The sequence below is a fragment of the Pseudochaenichthys georgianus genome, chromosome 11 (genome assembly GCF_902827115.2).
Source record: "Pseudochaenichthys georgianus chromosome 11, fPseGeo1.2, whole genome shotgun sequence".
NCBI lineage: Eukaryota > Metazoa > Chordata > Actinopteri > Perciformes > Channichthyidae > Pseudochaenichthys > Pseudochaenichthys georgianus.
The window spans coordinates 9,022,799-9,048,577 of NC_047513.1; the positions used below are offsets into that span (position 1 = coordinate 9,022,799).

Below are 25,779 nucleotides of genomic sequence, written 5' to 3' on the forward strand. Positions count from 1 at the left end.
GAAAATAACTGGCCCCCCAGTGGCCCCCCCAGTCAAATTTGTCTAGAACCGCCAGCATGAGGTAGCCATGCCGCTCTCTCATCTTCATCTCTGTCGTACTGCTTGTGGGTTTTTTGAAATCCCCCATCAATATGTTTATTGTTGTAAAGTGTGTAATTAAATGATACGCTGGCTGATGGAGGCAAACACCCTACAACGGCCCAAAACGATTAGGAGAAACGTGCTGCACTTTCAAAAACCATGTTGGTAGAGTTAGTCTGTCTCGTAGTCAAGTGTTTTGTCAGTATAACTGAAATGAGGTTAGCTACGTTAGCTAGTGATATAATAATATGGGAAGGAATGATGCAATCACATTCTTAAAAAAGTCAATAAAACAAACATTTGAGTTTTTCTGTGACAGTGTGCAAATGTTATAATCCTAACGTCAACAAGCGCTCCGGTCCCAGCTGTATGGATCATTTAGTGTTTCCGTTGTGTTTAGAGATTCCTGCAGCATGTTTCTATTTGCAGCGTTCTGTGTTTGTGCATGTGTTGTCAAGTTGTTGAAGATGTGTATTCATTTGCATGTGTTTTGGCACATTTGCGTTTTTATGTGCATTGTTTTTGAAAGTGCAGTGCATTTCTCCTAATAAGCATTTTGGGCCGTTGTAGCCACCGTAAAACGAGCCACTCTTTAGTCTTTTGGTGTCACAAGGAGATCGTTCAAAGTTTTATAAAAAATAAAAAAAGGATATTAAAGGATGTGAATAATCAGCTACCTGGTCAACAGTATCTGTACCAACTTTGATCTGTTCTTATTTAAACTCACACAGTTCAGTTTGAACTGTTAATTATTGGGATTTAAAATACCTTTGACTGAGAAAAATGGTGTAAAGAATAACTGAATATATTTAAACTATATTGGTTGTAAACATTTGACCTTATACACTATTACTGGTACAGTTAATAGCAGGACTGAATATTGTGTTGTAGAACTAATGGGTTTGGATTCACAGAGCACAAGCCGCTTTGAGCTATTATTCTGAACGGTTAATTAAGGTCCTCTGAGGTTGCTCTTCTCTTTTTCATTTCCTATTTTCCAGGAGCTGAAAGGGATCATGTTTCCATGCAGAGCACTGAATGTCTCATAATGTAAGTTGCTTTCTAACACACACCCACCCACACACCTTCACAATCGACTCTCTGTTGGGGCTGTAGGCTGCCTGCTATCCGGTCCCTTCATTTTGATAAATAACTGGGCTACAATTATCTGAGATTTGTCCCATGGAAGGTGGTTTAAATCATAAAAGTCAATTATCTGTTCTCCGAATAGTACCCTGATCCATCTCTGAGGTCTCTTCTATCGCCGCTGCTCACTCTATGGTGTCCGTGAACTGGTACTTTCTGCAAAGGGACCAAAAATCCAATGATGTTCTCGGGAACCATTCCAAAAGTGTTTCGCAGTGTTCTCCTAATTTATTTTGCTCTGACAGGGCTCGGGACAATTCCGCTGGGGGGGGGGGGGGGGGAGTTTCAAGAGTATATGCTGTGGCTCTTGAGGGAATATCTAGCAAATTTATGAGAGGGGGAAAAAAAACAATCACCGTCACTCACATAGGAATGGTGCTATTCAATTTATAGAGCTTGTTTCTGTGCAGGCAAGTTGAGGAGGTTTTTTCTAGTGGATATCTGTGAATGAGTGCTGAGACAAGCACTTGTGTCTGAGAGGCAGAGGCGCTTTCTGACATACATGCATTGTAGAGTCTGTGGATGGATGGAATGCAATCATTGCTGTTTGTCTGATGCCGTGAGAGCAGATGCAAGTGTTGTCAGGCTGAGATTCTCCTCAATACAGGAGAGGCTTTTTGCTGCTGTTGTCAGTCTCCTTGGTCTTAGTGAATCATTTCTGATTCCTCAGAGCCGGCTGACTCCCACTGTCACCTTGTTGACAGGGGGTGAAATCATTTGATCCCTTTAAGGTGTTTTCCCAACATTGCTGAGAGGGTTTTAACCCCTTTTTCAAATAGCTTCCTTTTATTGTCCGTTGAAGCTCGCATGCAGTCAGTCTACGCTAACGTCAGCATTTTCCTAACTATGATATATACTTTAATGTTTCATTTAAATGCATGCATTTTCCATATGCACACATTGTTCTTCTTAAAGAGTGTGGGTTTACTCTTTTGCATCTAACTTTTCAGTGCTCAGTGCGTTACGTTTTGTGCGTTTTGTGCAACATTTTCTTTTGGTCTAATATGACATCTGGATCCAAGCATGAATATTGTGTCTGTGTCGTCGATTGAAATGCAGTGATGAAGGACTCGTGGTGTTTGGATATGATGGACGGAGCCAGATTGTTGTGGCTGTCATTACTGTATGAGGATCATGAACTACCAAACACACCGTGGTGCCTCTCAGGTGCTCTGGGCCGACTCCTCCTTCTGCCCCACCTCTTCGCTCTCAGCCCCTCCCTCCTTCTGGGCTGGATCTGACCCCACGGTGCCCCCGGAGGTTGCTCCCGGCGACGCGGCTCCGTGCAGGCTGCCGTTGGGGGTGGCAGCAGCAGCGAGCGAGCGTGGATTGGAAGCTGGGCTCGCACTCATGGCCGAGTCAGGGGTCCGGCTGGCGCTGAGGTCCCCGTCGGGGCCCAGGGTGGCCTCCGGGCTCTCGGGGGGAACTTCTTCCGTCATGGCTGTGGGGGAGACGGCATTCAGGAGGGGCTTGTGGGAGGCGTAGGTCATGCCGCCATCCGTGTCGCTGTCCAGTGGGAGGCCAGAGGAGGTGAACTCCACCCCGGAGTCGCTCATCTCCAAAAAGTCGTCAGAGGAGAGAGTGTGGTAGCGGCCCGGTTTGGACACCTCCAGACCCTGAAGAGAGTAAGGGAGGAGGAGACACAGGAGAGGAGTGGTTAGAGGAAGGGAGGAGGGTGAGGGTCATGAAAGACACAGGGAATGTGAAATTACCATGGGCAAGGAAAACACAAAGAAGAATAGAGACGAGAAAAGAGGAGAGAATAATAAAACAACAGGGGGCAGAAAGAGAGGGAAACCAGGACAAAAAGGATTCCCCCACCAGAGGGGAAGAGATGGAGGAAGTGAAGAAGCAGAGGTGGTAAAAATGTAGGTCAGGAAACGCAACGTGAATAATTTATGCACATGTTTCCGCGTTCATATTTATAGATTTACATTCCACTCCCAGCTACCAACCCGACTTATGTTCCTCCTTGCATGACAACATGCACAGCAGCTGTGAATTGTTCATGGCACCAGCTCTCTGGCAGGCCTCCTGAACATTACCATCCCATTACCTTCGCTACCCGGATTCCTACTACCACCTAATACTACATTGACATCGGATGTATTCTCTGCGTGACTATATCTAACTGTAAATCTTCCTTGAAAATGTATTTCATCAGTGCTACTTTGTTTTTATGTTGCCTTTGTTGTATTATTTTATATTAAATTCCTATGTGTGTTGCAAGGGTCAGGTCTACAACTGGGCTACAGGTCTGAATGTGAACATTAAACTGTGATGGCAGTGTGTACAATGGGAATCTACAGGAGTCCACTTACTGTAAGTGTGTTGACACCAAAATAATCACTAAAGAGTGTTAAATGAGTGTTAAATATTCTGCTTGTTTTGCTGACCTATGAGCCTGATTTCCACTTTGTCACCAAACAATCTTATGATGGTTTCATTTTTACAAAATAAAACCTGCTTTTGTCTAAAACTCATAGCTGGCGTTTTAATAAAAAGTAATAAATAACTTAAGGCAGATATAAGCGGCATGTTGATAATGCATTACAACATAATTCTGTTTGAGGTCAACCTCTTTGCTTTCGTTGTTCCACCACTGACCTTTATGGGGACCTCTGTGCTCTCCGACGGGTTCTCACACACAGACTGCATCAGAGAGTCCTCAGTGAACCTGGTGTAAGCGTCATGGACCACCTGCAGACCCACACACACAAACACACACAGACATAGATACATATGTCAAAATTCAGCCAAAACAACGTTCTGCCCCAGCAGCAAACTAGTCATCATAAAACACAAAGACACCGCTAGAGAGGACACAAACACACGTCACTGGACACCAAGCCCCATATAGGATATTGAAGAGGAAGTTTGTGCGACATGAACTTTATATATACAGTCTATGGACATGACTGAGAGACAAGCTGAATTATTTGTCCTGACGGGGTGGCGGGAGGTTGAGAGGAAACAGAGCCAAGGGGGCTGCAATCGCTCAAATGTCGGCCTCACTGAACAGCACCGAGACACCACTAGGGGATAGATAAATGGATAGATGCTTTTGGATTAAAGAGTTGGAGAGGAAGAGGAGGAGAGGAAAGAAAGAGATGGATTTGTTGAAAAATAAGTCCTAGATGAAAGCTAATAGAAGCAGTTAAGAGAATGAGGGAAATAGATAAAGCTGTGAAGCATGGTATTTAAAGGGGGCCTTTAATACTCATTGTCAGGTTCATATTTGTGTTTTCTGTCTCTACTCTGACATGTCTCCATGCTTAGATGTTCAAAAAGCTCTTTATTTTTCTCATACTACCTGTGCTGCAGCACCTCTTTTCACCCTCTGTCTGAAACCAGAGCCCAAGCTGCTCTGATTGGTTAGCTGGCCAGCTCTGTGGTGATTGGTCAACCGCTTGGAGAAGTCCTGCCCCTTATCCCCTTATCACTTACAATGTGTTGGCGCTTTGTGTTACATAGTGATGGAAGTAAAGAAATGAGTCCAATGGAGACTTGTACAGTATTTATATCATCTTCAGAGATATCATAATTATCCTATGTTTACTTTCACTATTATTACAGCTGTATTTTTTAAATTGACAATGAGAGAGGGGAAGGGAAAGGGATTCAGGAGTATGAGGTATGATTGATTTTAGTTTAATATCAGACTCTCTTGGGTATTGTCCAGAGAGGCCGCTGACAACCTCTCACGCGTGTTCTGTGTTCTCAGATCGATGAGGAAATCCATAACATGTCAGAGATCAAGGGCAACTGCCGTCATCTCAACCTCCTACTGTCAACACACAAACACAAGTTCACATACACACTGGACCCACAAACACACCCAAAACAAAATCAACACAGTGAGTGAGAGAGATACAGGGGAGTGTGACCTGCTGATTTTACATGTATTATTCTATTTACTTACCTATTATATTGACTGCTCTTCCAGTGCTTTTACTAGTTACTGAAATAAGTATTTTAAGTATACTATTTACAGTCAACTGTTATTGGTCGCACTAACAGTAAGGAAATAGAATCTTGTTGTAAGTAGTTATTGTTTTAATTTAGTGTGTAATCAATAGTAATAATCTTGGCATGTCGTAGAAAATTTGATTTGATTCAAATACTCACCATTGATAGAGTGAGGCAATGACATGGAAAAGGTGCCAAATGATCCTATGTGTCTAAATGAAGGAGTAAAATACAGCTAATAGGGAGTGGTGTAAAGCTAATAGGGAGTGGTGTAAAGCTAATAGGGAGTGGTGTAAAGCTAATAGGGAGTGGTGTAAAGCTAATAGGGAGTGGTGTAAAGCTAATAGGGAGTGGTGTAAAGATAATAGGGAGTGGTGTAAAGCTAATAGGGAGTGGTGTAAAGCTAAGAGGGAGTGGTGTAAAGCTAATAGGGAGTGGTGTAAAGCTAATAGGGAGTGGTGTAAAGATAATAGGGAGTGGTGTAAAGCTAATAGGGGAGTGGTGTAAAGCTAATAGGGAGTGGTGTAAAGCTAAGAGGGAGTGGTGTAAAGCTAATAGGGAGTGGTGTAAAGCTAAGAGGGAGTGGTGTAAAGCTAATAGGGAGTGGTGTAAAGCTAATAGGGAGTGGTGTAAAGCTAAGAGGGAGTGGTGTAAAGCTAATAGGGAGTGGTGTAAAGCTAATAGGGAGTGGTGTAAAGCTAATGGGGAGTGGTGTAAAGCTAATAGGGAGTGGTGTAAAGCTAAGAGGGAGTGGTGTAAAGCTAATAGGGAGTGGTGTAAAGCTAATAGGGAGTGGTGTAAAGCTAATAGGGAGTGGTGTAAAGCTAATAGGGAGTGGTGTAAAGCTAATAGGGAGTGGTGTAAAGCTAAGAGGGAGTGGTGTAAAGCTAATAGGGGAGTGGTGTAAAGCTAATAGGGAGTGGTGTAAAGCTAAGAGGGAGTGGTGTAAAGCTAATAGGGAGTGGTGTAAAGCTAATAGGGAGTGGTGTAAAGCTAATAGGGAGTGGTGTAAAGCTAATAGGGAGTGGTGTAAAGCTAAGAGGGAGTGGTGTAAAGCTAATAGGGGAGTGGTGTAAAGCTAATAGGGAGTGGTGTAAAGCTAAGAGGGAGTGGTGTAAAGCTAATGGGGAGTGGTGTAAAGCTAATAGGGAGTGGTGTAAAGCTAATAGGGAGTGGTGTAAAGCTAAGAGGGAGTGGTGTAAAGCTAATAGGGAGTGGTGTAAAGCTAATAGGGAGTGGTGTAAAGCTAATAGGGAGTGGTGTAAAGCTAAGAGGGAGTGGTGTAAAGCTAATAGGGAGTGGTGTAAAGCTAATAGGGAGTGGTGTAAAGCTAATAGGGAGTGGTGTAAAGCTAAGAGGGAGTGGTGTAAAGCTAATAGGGGAGTGGTGTAAAGCTAATAGGGAGTGGTGTAAAGCTAAGAGGGGAGTGGTGTAAAGCTAATAGGGAGTGGTGTAAAGCTAATAGGGAGTGGTGTAAAGCTAAGAGGGAGTGGTGTAAAGCTAATGGGGAGTGGTGTAAAGCTAATAGGGAGTGGTGTAAAGCTAATAGGGAGTGGTGTAAAGCTAATAGGGAGTGGTGTAAAGCTAATAGGGAGTGGTGTAAAGCTAATAGGGAGTGGTGTAAAGCTAATAGGGAGTGGTGTAAAGCTAAGAGGGAGTGGTGTAAAGCTAATGGGGAGTGGTGTAAAGCTAATGGGGAGTGGTGTAAAGCTAATAGGGAGTGGTGTAAAGCTAATGGGGAGTGGTGTAAAGCTAATGGGGAGTGGTGTAAAGCTAATGGGGAGTGGTGTAAAGCTAATGGGGAGTGGTGTAAAGCTAATAGCTAAAAACGTTTGCTTATTACGATGTTATAGCTAGACATGCAGCAAGGAGGACATTTTATCCAGACATTTATGGTTCCAAGAGGAAACCTTCTAATACTTTTAGTGATCGCCTGACTTTTCCTGTTGCACCTCTATTCTTCTTTGTAATAAATCCGGAATCCATTTTGAAGGGGCAGTTGTTTGGATTTTTTGATATTTTTACAAATAAGACTTTACTAATATCAAATAAGAAACTAAGCATGTGAAGAATACTGACACATGTAAGTGATGGTTTTTGTTCAGTAATTACACTTGGGAATAAATGTAAAAACAGCACGTCACAGGGGAGTTTTCTCAATGTCACATGTCATAATTATGTCTTGAAAACTAGAATATGAACAAATAACATCTAATTCACAGAAACTAGACAAACACAGATGGACACAAAAAAACACAGACCGCACGCCAACACACTTACAAGAACAACAACTGCACTGTACATCATGAAGGTTCAATAACTAATCACTACCGCCCAGGCACGTGCACACAGACATCAAAGTGGGCTTGAGCCCCTGCCATTTTTCTTCCTCCAGAGAAAGTGCCCTTTTTTGTTTTAAATAAATGAATATATATCTACTGCTGTTTGCGCACAGTTTCCCTTTCCAAAAATATATTGATTGAATACTAAATAAAAATATCAGGTCAGGAGATTAGACTGTGAAGTTCCGATGCTCTCTCTACCCTCCCTCCCTCCACGTCTCGCGCACAGCGATGCGGACATCGGCAGTCACTTCAGACAGCAGCACCTCCCACTTTACTGTCCCATGTTATGCCAGCTTTTCTTGGCTTGTTTGAAAGTGAGTGGTGATGAACAAATGACTAAACTGCCAGTGCCTCGAGTTTACAGCTAATTAGCTAAAAGACAAAAACTATTATAGGCATTGCAGATGAAAAGGATAAAACAAACAGAAACACATATCACCTCACAACTTCCCCAGATAGTTACTTACGTCAAGTCAGTATTTTCCCCTGAAATGTTATGTTTAAATGCAGATTAGCTTTAAATCTATAGATGAATTCAGACGTGCAGTAAAACGAACACCATTTATCTGTGTTTTTTGGAAGTTTTCTTTCCATTAGAGTGAAAGAAAACATGGAAGCAAAATAGACCAAAATAACAAAATGTACAAGTACATGAAAAAACGATCTTTTAGCCTGTAATGTCCTTAAACAGTAACTTCATAATTTTGATTGTTGGCTGCTCATTTAATAACTATTCATTGTACTAGTTTTTTGTCTGCTCTTGTGCATTGTGAATACTAAAGAAGACCATTGTCTCTGTGTTAGCTGATTATTTTGTAGAATTCTGTTGAGTATTAAACAATTGCGTGAGTGTGAGGGTATTCAAATAAATTGGCCAGAAAGGTATAGTGCAACTATGTTTAACTTTTTGTTTTAAAACATTTTTTTATAAATGATTATGGGAAGTGCCCTTTTTCTCACTTGAGCTCCCGCGCCCCAAAATGTCTGTGCACGTCCCTGCTACTGCCCTAACACATACACAGCACGCAAAACCAGCACGGTTACCCACACATACACAGCATATTCACCTTGTTTATCAGCCCATACAATAAAACAACACTCAAGATACATAATGTGCATGTGTGTGTGCGTGGTAGCTGAATCACCACACACTGTATGTGAAGCTGCATGTTGGCACTTATCATAACTAGATTGTTTATGAGTAACTGCAGGTCTGCATCTGAGCCGTAAACCAGCGGAAATAAAAAGACAGTGAGAGAGAAACAAAGGAAGGACAGCGAGAGGCAAAGCAGAGGCGTGGGGGGCACACATGACATCAGTGTGATGTCATCTCAAATCATTGCTCAGCTGCAGTTACACACATCAATATAGAGGAGAGCTTAGACATCTTAATTAGTCACTCAGGACCTATACTTAGGTTTAAAACCTTATTTTCTTAAAGCAAGTGAACAACTCTACTTTTCCATTTGCTTGTTTCATAGACTGTCTTTGAACAAGGCAGAGTGTCACTCTTTTTAAGAAACGTAAGATTTTGATAGTTAAATATTAAATTGAATTACTTCAAAATGGACATTTTTGCAGTTTACACCCCGACCTGGTTCAAAACCGTATCTAAAATCGCTGCAGATAATTCACACTCATGACTGAGCTTGTCAAACTAACAGATATTAGGCACTGATCATTTGCCTCCCATGCTGTTGACCATACTTGTGTTTTTGCATCAACAACAACAAAAACAACACTGTGTAACATCATTTTTTAATGATTTCACAGGCTCCTGGCAGCTGTTGGTTTCTAGTCCTAATGTACTTATATTTGTAGGTAAGGTATACTTGGACAAAGCTCAGTCATTTGAATGTCGAATACTCTTTAAAGATCCCAGACACGGATTGTCCCAGATTGTGGAGCCCCACTTAAGGTAATTCATTGACTTTTTCTCAAAGTAGGTCTTCGATCAACTTCTGCCTGTTCATTTAGAAGGATAGCAGATTCTCCTCGGTGTTCAGGGTTTATTTAGCGTGTTGGTGGGGCATTGCTTTGATGGATTTGTATCATCTCAAAACCACACGATTTACCTAATACTGAACAAACATTTCTTAAACTGTCAAAAGTTGATCAAGGAACTATTTTGTCAAAAAAAAGGAGAGTACATTTCTCTAGACACCAAAGGAAGGGCAATAAAAAAGGAGGCGAGAACACAATTGTCTCACCAAGAAGAGGCTCCGTTTGAGGCTCCTTAAAGTAAGAGGGAGACACGTAACGCACAGGCATCCAGCTGGGAGCAGGAAGTCTGCACAGCTTTATTTTCAATTGACTCAAGCTGAACCAAGAGGCACATCAGAAACTTATCACATATATTATTTAAAACAAAAACAAACATACAGAAATACAAACACATGACCCTGAATGATGTAAATAGTTGAATTGAAGTTACATTTAAAAATGTGAAGCAACCTTAAAAAGACAGAATAAGGAATGTTGCATCTTAACAGCCTCACAAGACTGTCAGCTAAGACCTGCCTGCATGTCTATAGGTTCGGCGAAATCTGAATCTATGGAAACAATACAAATCCACTGCAACATGCATACAATTATACGGGGGGGAAAAGAGAACAGAGAAACATAAGTAACATTAATGTGTCATCACACACAAATACTCGCTTTTTCAAAGGCTGTAAATAACTGGTGCATTGCCCGTTGTTTTATTTGTTCAATTTGTCTCAAATTCTGGCCTCTGTTGGTGAACTCAAGTCAAAAGTCTCAGTCCTGATTTCTTCAAACCACATCTACACTTCTCTAAGTTGGGATCACATGTTTTAGAGTATTATATGACCTGACATCACCACATCCATCACAGAGAGGCAATTACAAATGTATTATCTTCCACTCAAAGTTAGCTACTGTGTGCTGCAACAGTACATGACGTTTATCTCACACCAGCTTCCACTCTAGCTCTGTGGTTTGGATCAATTATTATATTATTACCAGCACTTTTAAAGCCGCACTCAGACCATTTCTATTATTTCTAGAATTATCATTCAATTTCCGGATTATCTATGGAGTCATGTTCACTTAATTTGATATCAAAGACAGTCAATTGATCCAAGAAAGCCTTTATTCTGACTCCAGTGAGTTTTAATTGAACCACAATTACAATCTGTCTCTCAGAACATTAACTGTGGATGCTGGAGAGAGAGGGGATATCTGTCAGATGTTTTAAAGATCAAATGTATCATTCATTTTGGAAAACAGTACTCTGATTATAAACTCTGATTATAAGACGTCTAAAATAACCTTTGATAAATCAGTCCCATCGATTTGTAATGATATGAAAATGATCATTGGTGATAAGATAAGACCGGCAGAGTTTGAAACGCAACACTCGAGGTATACAGGGAGTTTTTTTTAAACACTCATGTAATTAATCTGGACATATCTCTGTTAACAATGGAGCCTGTATTGAACTAAACATTATATGGCGTCCCTCTGTGGAACAATCAATATCGGAATCTGATGTTTAGGTGTTTTTTTTACAGCCGAGTCATCAGTGTGTAATGGGCTTTTAATTGATCTATAAATGCAGTTGGTTAACAAACCCCAACTGTGGACGCTAAAAGGAGGGCCGTAGTGTCAGAAAGGTTAACTGTCAACTCCTCTTCATCATCCCATTGGTCAGTCCAGCCAGTATTGAGCAGGTGATAACAGGCAGAGCAAAGATTTTCAAATACAAGTATATAGAAAACATTGGAAAACAAGAAGTGTATTTTAGTTGTTTGTTGTGTACTTGTGCTCAAGCATTGATAGTCGTCAAATGTAATTCCTAATTGAAGAGTTGTGAAAAATAAATTAAATTAAAACGATGCAAATTAAAACGATGCAAATTAAAACGACTGACTCTCAAAAGCCTTTCTGTAGCGATACACCCAATCTAAAAACTGATTAATAGTTCAAAATTAAAATGAGTAATAAAGTAGTGCAAAAGGGATTTTATTATGTGACACAGGGTGCTTGTTATTGTAGGAACATTCAGTCATGTATATGACCAAACTACTACCCTGTGCAAAGAAACCATTTACAAATGTTGATACCATATAATATTTGTGCCAACATCTTGCCACTACCACTGACACTAGAGAGACTGTAACTTGGACCTGTTCTTCGTTAATAATGAAAATGCGAGCTGTGTCAAAACGTGTGAAAGTGGATTGCCACAGCTCAAAGGTTCCACATTTGAATGCAGTATGTTTCAGGCTTAAGTCTCCATCTCATAGTAAATTAGTAATAACTGGCAGAGCTGTAGTCGTTTACTTTAACACCACATACATGAATCCCTTCTGTTCCTTGAATGCATATGTTTGACTGTAAGAGTAAAAGAAGAAAAAAGAGACCCAGGGAGCTGAACGATAAATACTAAAGCTGCGGTCGAATAGTCAAAAAATGACGTTTCCTGATCAATTTTCTCGATCTCTCCTCGGTGGAAAAGTGTTAAGGGAGAATTCCTGAGCACACCAGAGACAACCACAATGCTAAACAAATCTGTTTCCAATTAACTAAACCAAGGATATATATTTTTTAAGTTAATATATTTATAACAAATAGAACTTGAGTCCACACCTTGACATTTTCCAGATTGTACATTAAACAACAAGGACAGATGTTTCTTACAGACACATGCTGGGTCAATATAATTGTTGCTGCTGTAATCAATTGTGATCCAGTTTGCCTTAACTAAATAATAAGCAATCAACCACTTTGCATTTAGAGGATTCAACCAACTTTCATCCTACTGTAGCTGCAGCTTAGATTCCTTCTGGTGTATCCCTCTGTTAGGAACCTTCCTAAGCTAAAAAGACAATTTGATTGCAACCTATATTTCTTGTGAGTTTTCCGCTGCATTATGGTTGTCTTTAATTGGACTGTACCATATGATCTCAGTAGGGGAGGATTGTACCAGCTGGCCAACCTATCTCCAACAACAGGAACATCCTGTTCTACCTTTGAATCCTTTTGCAGCAGACAAACAGACCTGACTTTCACCACGTGACACATGTTCATTTAGCCTAAAGATCCACTGTTCCCCCAGGGCCTTTTCTTATTCATATCTCAGTGACTCTACAACACTCCTCCATTCATAAGACATGAAGACGGTAATACAATAGGTGGATGTTACCTGTCTGAAAGCCTCTCCTTCTTTATTGCCGGTCTGCTGAGCGAGCAGAATCACCCTCTTGTCCTTCTCATTCCTCATGTGCACTCTGTAGACACAGGACAGCAGGCAGAGCAGCAGCATGAAGGCGACCACACCCATCAGAGCCAGGATGGCTACAGTCAGACGAGGCAGCTTATAGGCTGGGGGGGGGGGGGAGAAACCACAAGCACAGAGAAAAAGAATCAGCCTACTGTGACCTCATGCGTAAATGCTGCTTCAAACTGTGTATTAAAGCTACTCATCTGTTTCTTGTGGTTTTGCTATTATGACAGCTTCATTGTTTACATTTATGACTAGCCTAATACTGAGTTTAGCTGTAAAGTTTCAAATGGATAGAGCAATGGACTGGGGGTGTGGATTTCTTCTGTTACTTTGATTTCGATCCTGTCAATGGCCCAACAGTGTTATGAGTGCAAAGCTAAATCGGAGGGGTATTATTTTAACAGATGATCTGTGTTCTCTGACACTTGTGATCTCAATGGTTTCAAAATAGCTCCGAGTTCACAGCTATGCAGGATGTGCCAGTCTGCTTGTATACTTATTCAAGATGCATTACTTTGACTGTCACTACACTATTCCCACTGTATGAAAGTCTTTCAATCAACACAATCTATTAGAAGCTTTTTAAAAATGTTATATAAGATATCACTGTTAATCTTTCGTCAGTATATAAACCGATGCAGGTTAGTTGTATGCGTAGCCTAGCAGATGGTGGATGGTTGCTAGGCTAGGTTAAGGCAGAGAACATATTGAACATATACTGCATGTTAGTTCATAAAAATATTGTAGAAAAATATCTAACTTCGATATAACGCTATCATTTCTAAGTCATTTCTGATACCGAGCTCCGATGGTGAAAAGGCATCGGAAACGGCTGTCCTTATTCCTCCGACCTAGGTTTACAACGTTCCCACTAAAATCTACACGCAAGACCACCTGCTTCGGGAGGCAACTCACAGCGTGGCCTCAAACACTATCGTTTGCTGTTGTATCACTTATTTCAGGCACTAAAACGTTGCATGTCTGACGGCCAGGATATCAACGGAATGTGTCGTGTAGGTGTTGGTGGGCTGGTAGAACCCCAGAGCAGTGTCAAACTGCCCCTGGAGGAGAAACCCTGTGTCGGTTGGGACACTCCCCGGTTTCGAGCAGCTTCAGGACCCTCATTCCTTAACCCCCCCCTTTTTGAATCTTAATGATGTCCATTTTAATAATCTAACAAACTGAGCATAAGGGAAAAGTCAAACACAAATATCACAGCTGTGATCTTACAATGCCAGCAAAGCACAAATCATATTTCAGCATCAATCAAAACCAAATCAACCACAGTTACCGATATGAAACTATAGCTTATCTTTCACATGGTTTCTACTTTCCACATTTGAATTCCAACATTTGGAATTTAAATGATCAACTTCTGTCAGCCTTTTCCAAGGAAGGGTGTTCAGTTCTTACCTTACCAAGCAGATACCTTCAGAGACCACGAGAGACCACACATTGGGTTAAGATGTAAAAAGTACAAACCGGTTGTGTTGGTTTTTTACAAAAATAGAGGATTACAAGATCCAAAAAATAAAATACAAAAAGTTTAAGTCAGATACAAAGTCGAAAGCTTAAACTTCTTTTAACTCAATAGAAAATATGAAAACTAACTTCTTAAATGTTTAATTGTTCTTTTGAGGTAATCTTTTCAGGTTGTAACCGCCCTAGTCAAAATCACAAGGCCTTCTTTCCTAGAATTGGTGAAGAAACCTACGCTTACTCAAGCTGAGGAGTCAAAAATGAGATTAGTTCAAACGGTCAGTATGCATCAACTCTGGTTTCCGATGTCTGGTAAGAGATTTCTGAGAAATACTTTCTTTCCATCAAACCAAACTAACGCCTATTATATATGTATTAGCAATGGTACATGTCATAGAGATAGGATCGGTAGGAGAGGTCTGTCACAGACACTTAAACAGCAGATCTGTCAACAGTGTTTTTTCCATCTTACCTTCAACCTCTATGTGAACATAAGCCACAGTAAAGCCCGTCAGGTCTGTCACAGTGAAAACCCCCGTGTCTGTGAAGGTGGCCTTCTTCAGGATGAGCTCCGACCCCTCCACACTCAGCCTGCCCTCCAGCTCAGAGTCCAGCGGCGTCACCATGACCCCCTCCTCCAGGATGGGCCGGTCCTGATGGCCGGATTTGGGCCTGTAGACAATGTTAGCGTTGGAGTGGTGCAGGTAGAGTTTTATCTTCCGGTTTTCTCCGTGGATGAGGTGGAGAAATTCCTGGTGCTCTGTGTGAATAAATACAACGGTTATAATAGCTGGCTTAGCAATGTGCAGATGCTAATGTAGACTAATTTGTAGACGTTTCTTTTGATGGAAGCCAATTTATCAAGTTCGAGTGAAAAGCTAATAGTTAAAGATGCTAACTATTCACCGTTAGCGCTGATAGCATAAACATTTCAAAGTAACCTGATTTCATTGAACTGCCCCCTGCTGGTCTGAGAATGTGGAAAGTCAATGATACACATTTTAAAAGCTTCCGGAATTTTTGTAATCATTCTATAGCCTATGTATAATTTCGACCATATGTACCAGACTGAACTTTAGCTCAAACCACATGTACAACAGAATATCCTCAAAGAACAACAAGTATGGCTGTGGATAGCCTTGTTGGGAGAGTGTGACCTAAAATCAAAGATTAAAATGTTTGTTTTGGTTGCAAACCAAAAAACACTTCAGCACTTCCTCCTCCACAGAAAATGTATGAAGCCTCATGAGCAGTTTACTGTAGGAACTAAACTGCATTCAGGTCATGATTTCTGAAAAAGATATCTGAGTTTTTCAAAAACATTTTGTTGGCACCACAAGCAAATAATCATTGTTCATTTAAATTGGAGAGAAGTTAGATATATCTACGGTTTATGTCTCCTACATGTTTCAACCAACACCAAAGCAAGCAAAATAGCAAAATAAGCCAATGTATCTCAGTTGTCAGTTATAATATTTAATTTCCCTAGAATTGCAACAACTATAAAAACATGCACATATGATTAATATATCCGATAATTAAAACTGAGAGGATGCAGCAGAGCATAACTCTCTCCTCACCTCTCACATTCAGACAGTTTCTCCTTCTCACTTTGCCCTCACGGTCCAACACTGTGAAGCTCCCCTCGTCCGTCACCTTGACCGAGTGCAGTGTCACCTTTTTCTCCGACACAGTAAGGCGCCCCACATATTCCTCGGCCAGCACCTCCGTCTGGTTGTACAGCACCAGGGGGGGGGGCTCTGTAGTGTGATGTATCTCCGTCTGATTGGGCGGAGTCAGAGCGGGCCTGAGGTTCGGAGAGAAAGGAAGTGAATGAGTGTTAAACCACCACATGAGAAATCAGCGTAAATCCTGTTCAGCCCAGTCAGTGATGTCACAGCAGGTGTTTTAATGCTAATTGCTGATTGGCCAGTGGTGAACATTCAGCAAAGCAGCAGGATATCTCTCCTGTGTATTAGCCATAGCCAGCTAAATCAAAATGTCCACCACAGTTGTTTTTAACCTTTTGCCACATTTCAGCCTTCATCAGAAAAGAAGTGTTTTTGTCATGCTAATTTGGTACAAGAAGAAGAGTGTGGTCTATACTTCAAAACAGGCCAAGCTCTTGAGACATTTGTTATAGACTGTTCTGCCTCCTACACATAAGCCCCGCCCCCTTCATAGCCTGTTTGTTGTAGACTCTTGTGATGGTTGCAGCTATTGGAGTTTATGTAACAGATACTATACAGATCAACAACGTTACAATACTATACAATAGATGTATTATATATAGTGCTGGCTGCTAAATGTGGATACATCATCTGTAATAAGCATGACTCCATTCATGCATTCTTGTTTTTCTTGTTATGCTTTCACTGGCCGTACCTGAACTCCAGAGTGATGGGGCCTTCCACTTGGTTGAGATAGATTTGGTAAGTTTCTCCATACTTCACCATTTGCTCCAAAGCGCAGTCTGATCAACAGGACCAGAGGAAATAAAGGTCAAAGCAGGAACGTTTGTGAAAGGCAGATCACCTATGTTGTTGAGCTGAGTGCGAAAGGTAAAATGTTTTTATGGTTGCTTGGTTCCTTAATTTGAACAATCTTCTGGGGTTAACAGAATCTAATCTTTGCCAATTTGAGTAACACTTTAAAATAACCATCATTTGTAAATGGCAATTTAATTAAAATTGTTATTAAATGTAAGCTAATTGTTATTTCACTATTAAAAAACAATGAAATGTTAATTATTAGTGTTCATTTAGTATTTGTATTTTATATTTTTTGAATGGACCATAAACCAATTATCAACCATTAAAGAAAAACAAAAAAGTGCTACAGTGAGATAGCCACAGCTTACTCATTATATCATTAGGTCTACAAAATATATGTACATTTAGGACTACACAATTTTGTAGTCCTAAATATTCCAATAATGCCGTTGATAAAGATTGAAGCTAGTTTAGCATGGGCCACGATCTGGTATATCCAATAAACAAGCATATGTGACTGTTTGGCACCATCCTTCCATAGTTCTCTATATGTTTATTTTTTTTCTAGATAAGACACCAAAGACTAATAAAGTTGTTTTCACCAATCAAAAGGTATTTTTTTTAAAGATGAACTACTAAAGACTTTAAACAGCCAACCTCAAGCTGGTAAACACACTCTAGCGCTGCCTCTGGATAGGAGTGCACAGAGAGCTCACCTCTGACGATGATGATGAGGTGCTTGGCGGTGTTGGGGCTGTTCGTGTTCTTGATGACGTACACCCCTTCGTCCTCCTCCAGCATGTCCTCCAGCACCAGGTGGCCCGGGGAGCTGAGGCGGGCCCTGGGGTTCACCACCTGGCCCGCCTGCAGCAGAACCACCTCAGCGGAGCCGTTGGTCCTGGGTTTGAACACGACCTCACCAAGGTTCCCAGACGGGATGTTGATGTGAATCTCCTCCCCAAAGAAGGCTGTCAGGCGTTCCTCTTCAACTGGTGGAAATGTTTAATTAGATATGATAGAGAGCCTTCATTTTCTTATTATGGCCCTTTCCTCATGCATATAATCTGTTCATTCTCATAAAGCATTTTTAACGCTCAATTAATCGTATTTTAATCGCAATTACTATTTTGGCTTGCAACGATTATGAAAACAACAAAGTCGAAATAAAACGATTATTAATATTTTTTTTATTTGTATTGGTTTTTCAGTTGAATTATACTCAAAGTTCAGAGTAATCAACTGTTAAAAACATACTGTTCAAATATTTTTTTTTCAATAAATGGATGTTTTCAAAGTAAATGGATAATCGTTTTTAATAATCGTGATATCAATTATTGACCCAAATAATCGATGATTTTTGCCATAATCGAGCAGCCCTATTTTTAAGCATGCGTTATAGATTGGGATGGGCAATATGCAGAAAATCAAATATCACAAATGTTTTGACCAAATACGTCCATCCAGATACTGCAACAGTATTGCAGGTTGGATAAGTGGTGCTGTTACAAAAATATTTACTCACTGAGATTGATAAATAATTATCAGTATCCTCAGCCTGATTATGGATATAATTAAGGTAAATAAAAGAAGAGCTAGAACAGTCTGAAACATTTTAGAAAAGTACATAACTTTACTTTAAAACCAGAAAGAGGTAACACTTTTGCTATATTGTCACATCACTAATCTAATCTAAGACAATAGTCTGATATCACAATATCGATATAACATTGATGTGGCTCTACAAAAAGAAGCATGCAACGTTACCTTTCAAAGAGGCCACAGCTGCAAAAAGACAAGAGAGCGTGTTCGTTTTAAAATATATTGTTTCTTTTGTTGTCTTTTATTGTACAATCTCTTAAAATAAGTCAGATTTTCTTTGTTCTTAATAAGTAAAAAATAAGAAAGTATTGAAAAGGAAAGTGCACCAAATACTAATCAAATAGATCACAAAATAAATTCCTTGGTGCGGTTTTCATACAGTATGAGCTTATTATTGCAGGAAGTCTGCTTCAGCCGTTTATCTGAGCCCACTCCCAAGTGAATGATTTAGTTTGTGCTTACCCGTGCAGATCAGGGCGCTCAACACTGCAGCGCTGAGTACCTTCATCTTTAATGGTCAGTGTCTGGAAAATAGAAACACATAAAACACACCAAATAAAAAAAACGTACATTTAAAAAAAGCCTTTTATAGCAGGATTATGTCCAATTAAAACTTAGTAAAAAAAGAACCTGCTAATTACCTCATAGTTATTTGCCATACGATCAGGCTAAATGTAAAATGGGTAACCTATTTGGGTGTTTGGTTCAAAAGACCTCTGCAGAGTAGAAGCATACCAATTTCAATCTTGAAGTCCCACCCTGCATCACCCTGCTGCACTAAATAGCTTTTCACAAATTGGCTCAAATACCTGAGGGAGAGCACTGCCCATACATCTTAAACAGAAAATCTATAGTGTTGCTGTAAGGTAGAATATAAGCCCATTTGTGTAGATAAAGCATCTTAAAAGCAGAATGTGTGTTTCAAAGACATGGAGCTGTGTGGTGAGCTCAAGAGCAGCTATCATGACGAAGACCACAAACCGGAGAAATACACGATGAAGGAAGAGAAGCAATAAAGAAAGGAAGGAAGAGAAGAGAAATGGTGAAAGGGAGAGGGAGAGAGGGATAGAGTAGGTCCCATTGGGACGCTGAGATGGACAGCAGCCAGCTGGCCTGAGGGGCCTCTAACCTGTCAGCACTGATGCACTGGATTACACTGAGCAGTACAGCACGCAGTTATTAAGGTGGGATAATTAGATGCAGAGACCGAGGGAAACAGCTGGAGAGACTGGAATTTAAAACTGCATTACTAACAATTCTTCTTCAAAGAGGCCCTATTATGCTCATGTTCAGGTTCATATTAGTATTTTGTGTCTTTCATGTTCAAAAAGCTCTTTATTTTTTTTCACACTGCCTGTGCTGCAGCACCTCTTTTCACCCTCTGTCTGAAACCAGAGCCCAGTCTGGTCTGATTCGCTGTCTGGCCGGCTCTGTTGTGGTTGGTCAAGTGCTCAGAGACGTCCCGCCCATTAGCCTATGATATACAATGTGTGGGAGCACTCGCCAATAGAGACGAGACAAAGTGTTATGGAGTGATGTCACAGAAGTAAACAAAGGAGTCCAATGGAGTGTGTGAAAGAGAAACTCCCACGGGGATGTTAGCCTTTTGCAGACCACAAAGATCTATATAACACACTACAGGAAAGAGACAACCCCAAAAAGCACAATAGATTCTCTTTGAGCCCTCTGATCAACGAAAGAGTGGGAAACTACAGAAAAGTGACTATCTGACTCAAGAAAGATATTCAAATGTGCCGTATTCTTTCTTGTCTAAGTAGATACTATTTGCTTCTTTTGTTTGCTCTTTTTCGCTCTATTTTTACGTGTAGCCCCTCATGTTTTTGAAAGTAAAAATATCAACGAATTGCACTCGTCACTATTCCCAAAGTAAACCACAGTGAAGGAATATAACGTGGACGTTTTTTTGCCAAGAAAACACAGGTACCAACTTATGAGTGTAACAGATTTACATTTAACAGGATGCATTGTTTTCAGCTACTGTAAGTGTATCTTTTTCCTTTACGATATTACCTGTAGAATGATACTTTTCAAGCTCCTCTGCAGGTATTTCCCCAACGTATTCTCTTGCAAATGATATGTATATTTACTGTATACCTCTGTATGTGTAAATAAATAAACAAACATGCACATCACTGCCAAGACACTATGTCTAAATCAGACTGCTGAAGCATCATATTGGCTCAAGTACTTTAGCAGGACGACGGGATATGTTTTCTTTACAGGAAGTTAGAAGGGAGTTATTTCAGGGGCAGTACGTGGAGGAAGTTGATTAAACAATGTATAGCTATTCTGATGTATATGAGGTCATGTGAGTATTATATAGGCTGGCATAAAAGATCTGACAGTGTGGGATTGTGACATGATGCCGCACTGAAAGAAAATCAGTCTGTTTCCTCTCAACACTGAAAAGACTTTGTTTGTGTACAGTACAACTTTATGTGTATGGAAGGTCTATTGATTGTATGTTTTACTAAAATGAGATGAGCCCCAGCCTCATCATGTCCTGTGCTGAAGTTTCCAGTATGCAGTGTTAGGGGACAAAGTGAATAACCGCATCTTTTCACTCAGAACAATAAAAAGCCATTGAATCTCAGCCAGTTTCTTCAGATGAAGGATAAGAGTGCTATTTAAAGAAAGAAATAAAAGCCAATCTCACCGTGCACATCAACAGACGAAAATGCACTGCCAAATGACGCCCTAGCATTTAAGTGGGCAGGAAAAGAGCTCAAGAGGCTTTCAGTCCCTGAGCAGAACACAGTAATCATAGCATATGTTCTAATCAGTGGCCTGTAAAGCCGGTTGAATCAGCATCTACAGAGCCATTAGCTCATTGTATGTGTGAGTGCTTGAGCCTGAGTGCTGCAAAGACGTAAATTACAGGTTTGATGTATAGGTGAAGACAACTGAACATCTGAAGAAGTGCGTGGAAGTTAATAGTGTCCAATCAGAGTTTGACAAAAATGTTTTCGCCTGAGTGCAAAAAGTGTATTCCGTATGCATTAAAAGAATATGACTTGAAGAGGCCCTATTGTGCTTGTTGTGCGTTTCCCTTTCCTGCTGTGTGTTATACAGACGTGTGTGCATGGAAATGGCCTTCTTGAGACAGAAACTAGTGAAAACTGTCGCTTCTATTGGCTAGCACTCCAACACATTGTACGTCATAGAGCGGGACATCTCGAAGCAGGTCACCAATCACAACAGAGCCGGCCAGCTAACCAATCAGAGACAGCTGGGCTCTGGTTTCAGACAGAGGGTGAAAAGAGGTGCTGCAACATAAAATAGGCAACAAATACAAATATGAACCTGAACATGATAGGACCCCTTTAAACACAAGTAGAGGCCTAATCATGGTAAACGGTGCCTCCTTAAAACCCAAAGAGGTTATGCTAACCTGAACAAACAAAGTTTAACAAAGGGGCGAGGCAGGACTAGAATGATATGTGTCTATAGGAAGTGTGTTTATGTGGCTGCTTGAAGGTGAATGGGTTGAAAAGATGTGTTATCTAACCACTGGATTAAGACATTGCTTAACATTTTAAATCATTGGAAGGGATGATGGTGAACTCGACTCTTTATTTTGAATGAATGAACTCTTGGCTTCCTCATGAAGGAGGGTTAGGGCTAGCCTGTTCACCATGGGATGTCCTGAAAACACATAAGCTCAGCAGCCTGAGCTAACAATGTAACCTCTGTCCTGTGCCTGAGGGTGTGATTTCAACCTGACTCCAAATGGGTCACTGCTCTCCTGACTCGTGTTATGAGCAGTCAGGTCAATGGAACTGCAGGACGCTCAGCCTTTACTGGACTGCGTGTGGGACAGTTACATCTTTCAGGATGATCTCATCAGCCTCACATCCATCGTGACTGACGGACTGAAGAGCTGTTTCCCCCTCATCTCTCCTCGCCCACACGAGCATCATGCCTCTATACAGTCTCTCTCATCCTCCATGCTTCTCTCTGTTTCTCCTCTGAAACACTTGAGCTGCCTTCTCTTCCTTTTGTTGGCTGTCCCTCTCTCCTCAAATATCTTTCCATGTGTTTCCTCTAAGTCTGATAAAGTTATTTGCTGATGTGCTGCCATAATATAAAAATGTCACCCCTAGCTGATTTGATAGGTTTGCCTTGTACTTTTTCTCTCTACTAATGTTGCTACCTGCTGATTTACATGAACTTTCATAGTGAGATCAATGCCACCTTCAAAGTGGGTCACCCCGTGGCACTTGCACTTTCCTTTTCTGCAACACCCCCTCCTCACCATTTACGCATGCAGCCCATAAAGCCAGCAGCAGCTGCTGGTGCAGCCAAGGGTGTGTCACCACCGACCGGCATGAATGGGAGCTATCCCACTACAGGGGGTGTCCGGATGGAAGATGGAGGAGAGGAAAATAATGAATAAAGAATGGAAGGAAGTGGGGCCATTAGGACATTAAACACACACAAATAACCCCCCATATCCCCACTGTGCAATAATCATGGTCTGTCTCTATGTGTATACTGTTTATCATATATATTTTATCATAATTCTATTTTATTCATTTATTTATGAATCCTGGTCATCGACATGACGCTCCGAAGCTGTGTGCGCTACTTGCTGGTCGTAACTGTCAGACCTTTTAATCTGTGTTTTAAGATGTCTGTTTTTAAAGCACTCGCTGGAGCAGTAAACTATACATCTCGTTGTATTCTGTACAATGGCAATAAAAGCTTTTACATTTTTGAATTAGAATTTGGATGTATCACCACAGTCTGAGTATGATATATTAGTTTTAGTGTTGGAAAATAGCCTTTACTCTCTGCTTCAGCTGTTATATTCCTTCAGAGAATGAAAGGTTTTAGACACTAGCATTTACAGTGAGCCCACAATTTTCTTTAAACTGAAGATTAAGGGGGGAAAGCATCATATCGGTGGACGAGATTTGTTACAAAATGAATCTCATGGCTGTTCCACTTGAAGATGATATTAAGTTGTAATGGTTTATCACTAAGAACTCTTCTATGTGACAAATACTTAGTCAGCAGCTCTAATGTGTGCCGTAGCGCCAAAGTACATTGCGTAACCATTTCCACAGGGATGGACCAGAAAATACCCCAATCCAGACGGGTATATCCCACACACCGGGCATGCGAATGCACCACAGCCAGGGCAACATATTAAATCATTTCTTTATCGTGGGTTAAAACAACTAGCATACTTCTAAGCATCCGAGTGTAAATATGGTGGAAATCCCGTAGACAGCAGCAGAAAATGTAGGATACAGAATGAACACAATATTGAGAAAGAAGGGGGTCATTAGGTGCACGAAAACCTTACGAAACAATGTCTGCTCTGAGCAAGGCTTGGATTCCTGTCTCTACACTGTGCATTGTATCCATTTTGCCCGGAAATATGACAGTTTAAGCCTCTGTTTTGTGTCTATGAAGCGTTAATTGTTTTATTTTTGTGTAATTGCCGCCATCCTGCACGCCTTGGCCGCGTTGCTGTTGGTTACACGCCCTAAATCATCGGTTACTATATGTGATCATACCTCAATAAAGGAAAAAAGTGAAACAGCAAAGGAAAAAAAACTGCAAAATGTAACCCACTAGCTCCCCGTATGAAGGAAATATTCAAGGAAAAAAGACCAAGTGCTGTAATATACAATTATAATTATTACCTTTGTCAAGCCTCGAAGCCAAAAATCGCTGGGCTGGGAGGGGCTGAGGAGTGATGGTTTTCTTCAAAATCTTTATTTCATTAATCTCGTCCACCCCGCCACCCAAAACCCGACAACATCAGACTTCTATGATCGGCAGTAGAGGAAGTGTTTCGGCTTATGTCGGTTTTATGGACCAGTCGAGTTCGGCCACGCTCGGGAACATCCGGTATCGTCAATTCTGTCTCGGAGCCACAGCCGCTCTGCAGGCGACCATTACACATGCACGACTTCTCCAATGTGCTGTTCACTCCTAGACTAGCACACTTGGACACAATCCTCAGTATTTTCCATCATCCCTGAAGTTATATCTTACTTTGGGACCATTGCATTTACTTGTGTAGGGTATGTTGGTAATATCAGCAGCAGTAAACTAATAATGTTATTACCTCTGTCCTAATCTTTCCTAACCTGTTATGGTGCTGCTGTGAAAGGTCCACATTATGTAAATGTTAGTTTCTGTTGTTGTTGCTTGTGCTGTCCAAGGTCCTGAATGTAGCCACTGGCACATGGGGACTTTTCCCCCATTTGATAATAAGTGAGAAAAGTTAACGATAATTGTTATGGCCATATTAGGTTAAGGAGTAACATAACCACATTTTATACAGATATTTTCCAACATTTATTAAAGACATAAGGTTCCCAAACTGCTCATATGTAACCATTTGGAATTAAATTGGTATTTAAAGAGGGCACATTGTGTTTTAAAGTGCACCGATCATGCTATTTTTAGGCAATAGCATAGGTCTCAGATATATAGAAATATATAAAAGACATGTCTATGAAGTGTTTTGCTCAAAAAAAGAAAATTTCACTTCCTGTTTCAAAAGTGCTGATTTGGGGTATAAAGCGTTAAAAAGGAGGGGGCTGAGCTCATTATAAGACATTACAACATAGACTCAAGAATGGAGTTAAGAGACATCATTTTGACCTTATCTCAAAAGTAGTCAACTAGCCAATACAAAGATAAATCATTAGGCCATAGCCAATGGGTTTTGAGATTGCAGACAACACGTTTGGCACAGAAAGTTCACCTGCATTCAACCACAGATACTCCAACCTGACAGGTCTATAGGGGGACTACAAACAGAAGCCAGGATGTTGCATATGTTGGCAGATATCTGTCTATAGAGACAAAACATATCAAAACCGACTGCAGCCCATTCAGGCGAGCTAGGGCCTGGTTTAGGATTGTTGGCTGTTCCGTTGTTAAAGGCCTGCTTCATCTCTCTTCTGCTGGAAGAGCTATTTATCATAACAACAGTACAAGTTTTTCTGTCAAAATGCCTCTTTATTTCTCGCAAATGTTTCACAGTCACTGGGTTACAAAATGTTCTACAGGAGATAAAAAAATGGTACTAACAAACAATGGAACATAAACAGACAACATGGTTGAGGATCACACACTGACAAAAACAACTGTTACCTAAATTAGATTTTGTCCGTATTTGGGCGAGTTCTACTGATGCTGATGTCATTGTCTTATCAGAAAAGTGGCTAGATAAATCCATTTTGGCCTCTGACATTTACATAAATGGTTACAGTGTATATCGTACTGACCGCCCTAAAAAAGGTGGTGGCGTTGCCATTTATGTGAAAAATAAGTTTTGTGTAACTAATATGGTTTCCAAATCTGTTGGTAAACAGCTAGAATTTTTAGCCGTGAATATTGAGGTAACAAAGGGTCAACAGCTCAGGGTGGT

The 25,779-nt window shown here is 40.7% G+C and overlaps 1 protein-coding gene across 1 annotated transcript; it reads right to left on the reverse strand.

The window, feature by feature from the left end:
• Nucleotides 1–1,511: 1,511 nt before the first annotated feature.
• On the reverse strand, nt 1,512–24,187 carry LOC117454844 (uncharacterized). The gene is made up of 10 exons (XM_034094075.2): nt 24,038–24,187; nt 18,825–18,886; nt 18,528–18,545; nt 17,480–17,752; nt 16,657–16,744; nt 15,852–16,078; nt 14,744–15,031; nt 12,712–12,890; nt 3,835–3,927; nt 1,512–2,843 (listed from the first exon to the last, which is right to left on the reverse strand). The coding sequence occupies exons 2-10, from the start codon at nt 18,868–18,870 to the stop codon at nt 2,391–2,393; spliced, it is 1,665 nt and encodes a 554-aa protein (XP_033949966.1). The 5' UTR covers nt 18,871–18,886; nt 24,038–24,187; the 3' UTR covers nt 1,512–2,390.
• Between the last annotated feature and the right edge of the window lie 1,592 nt (nt 24,188–25,779).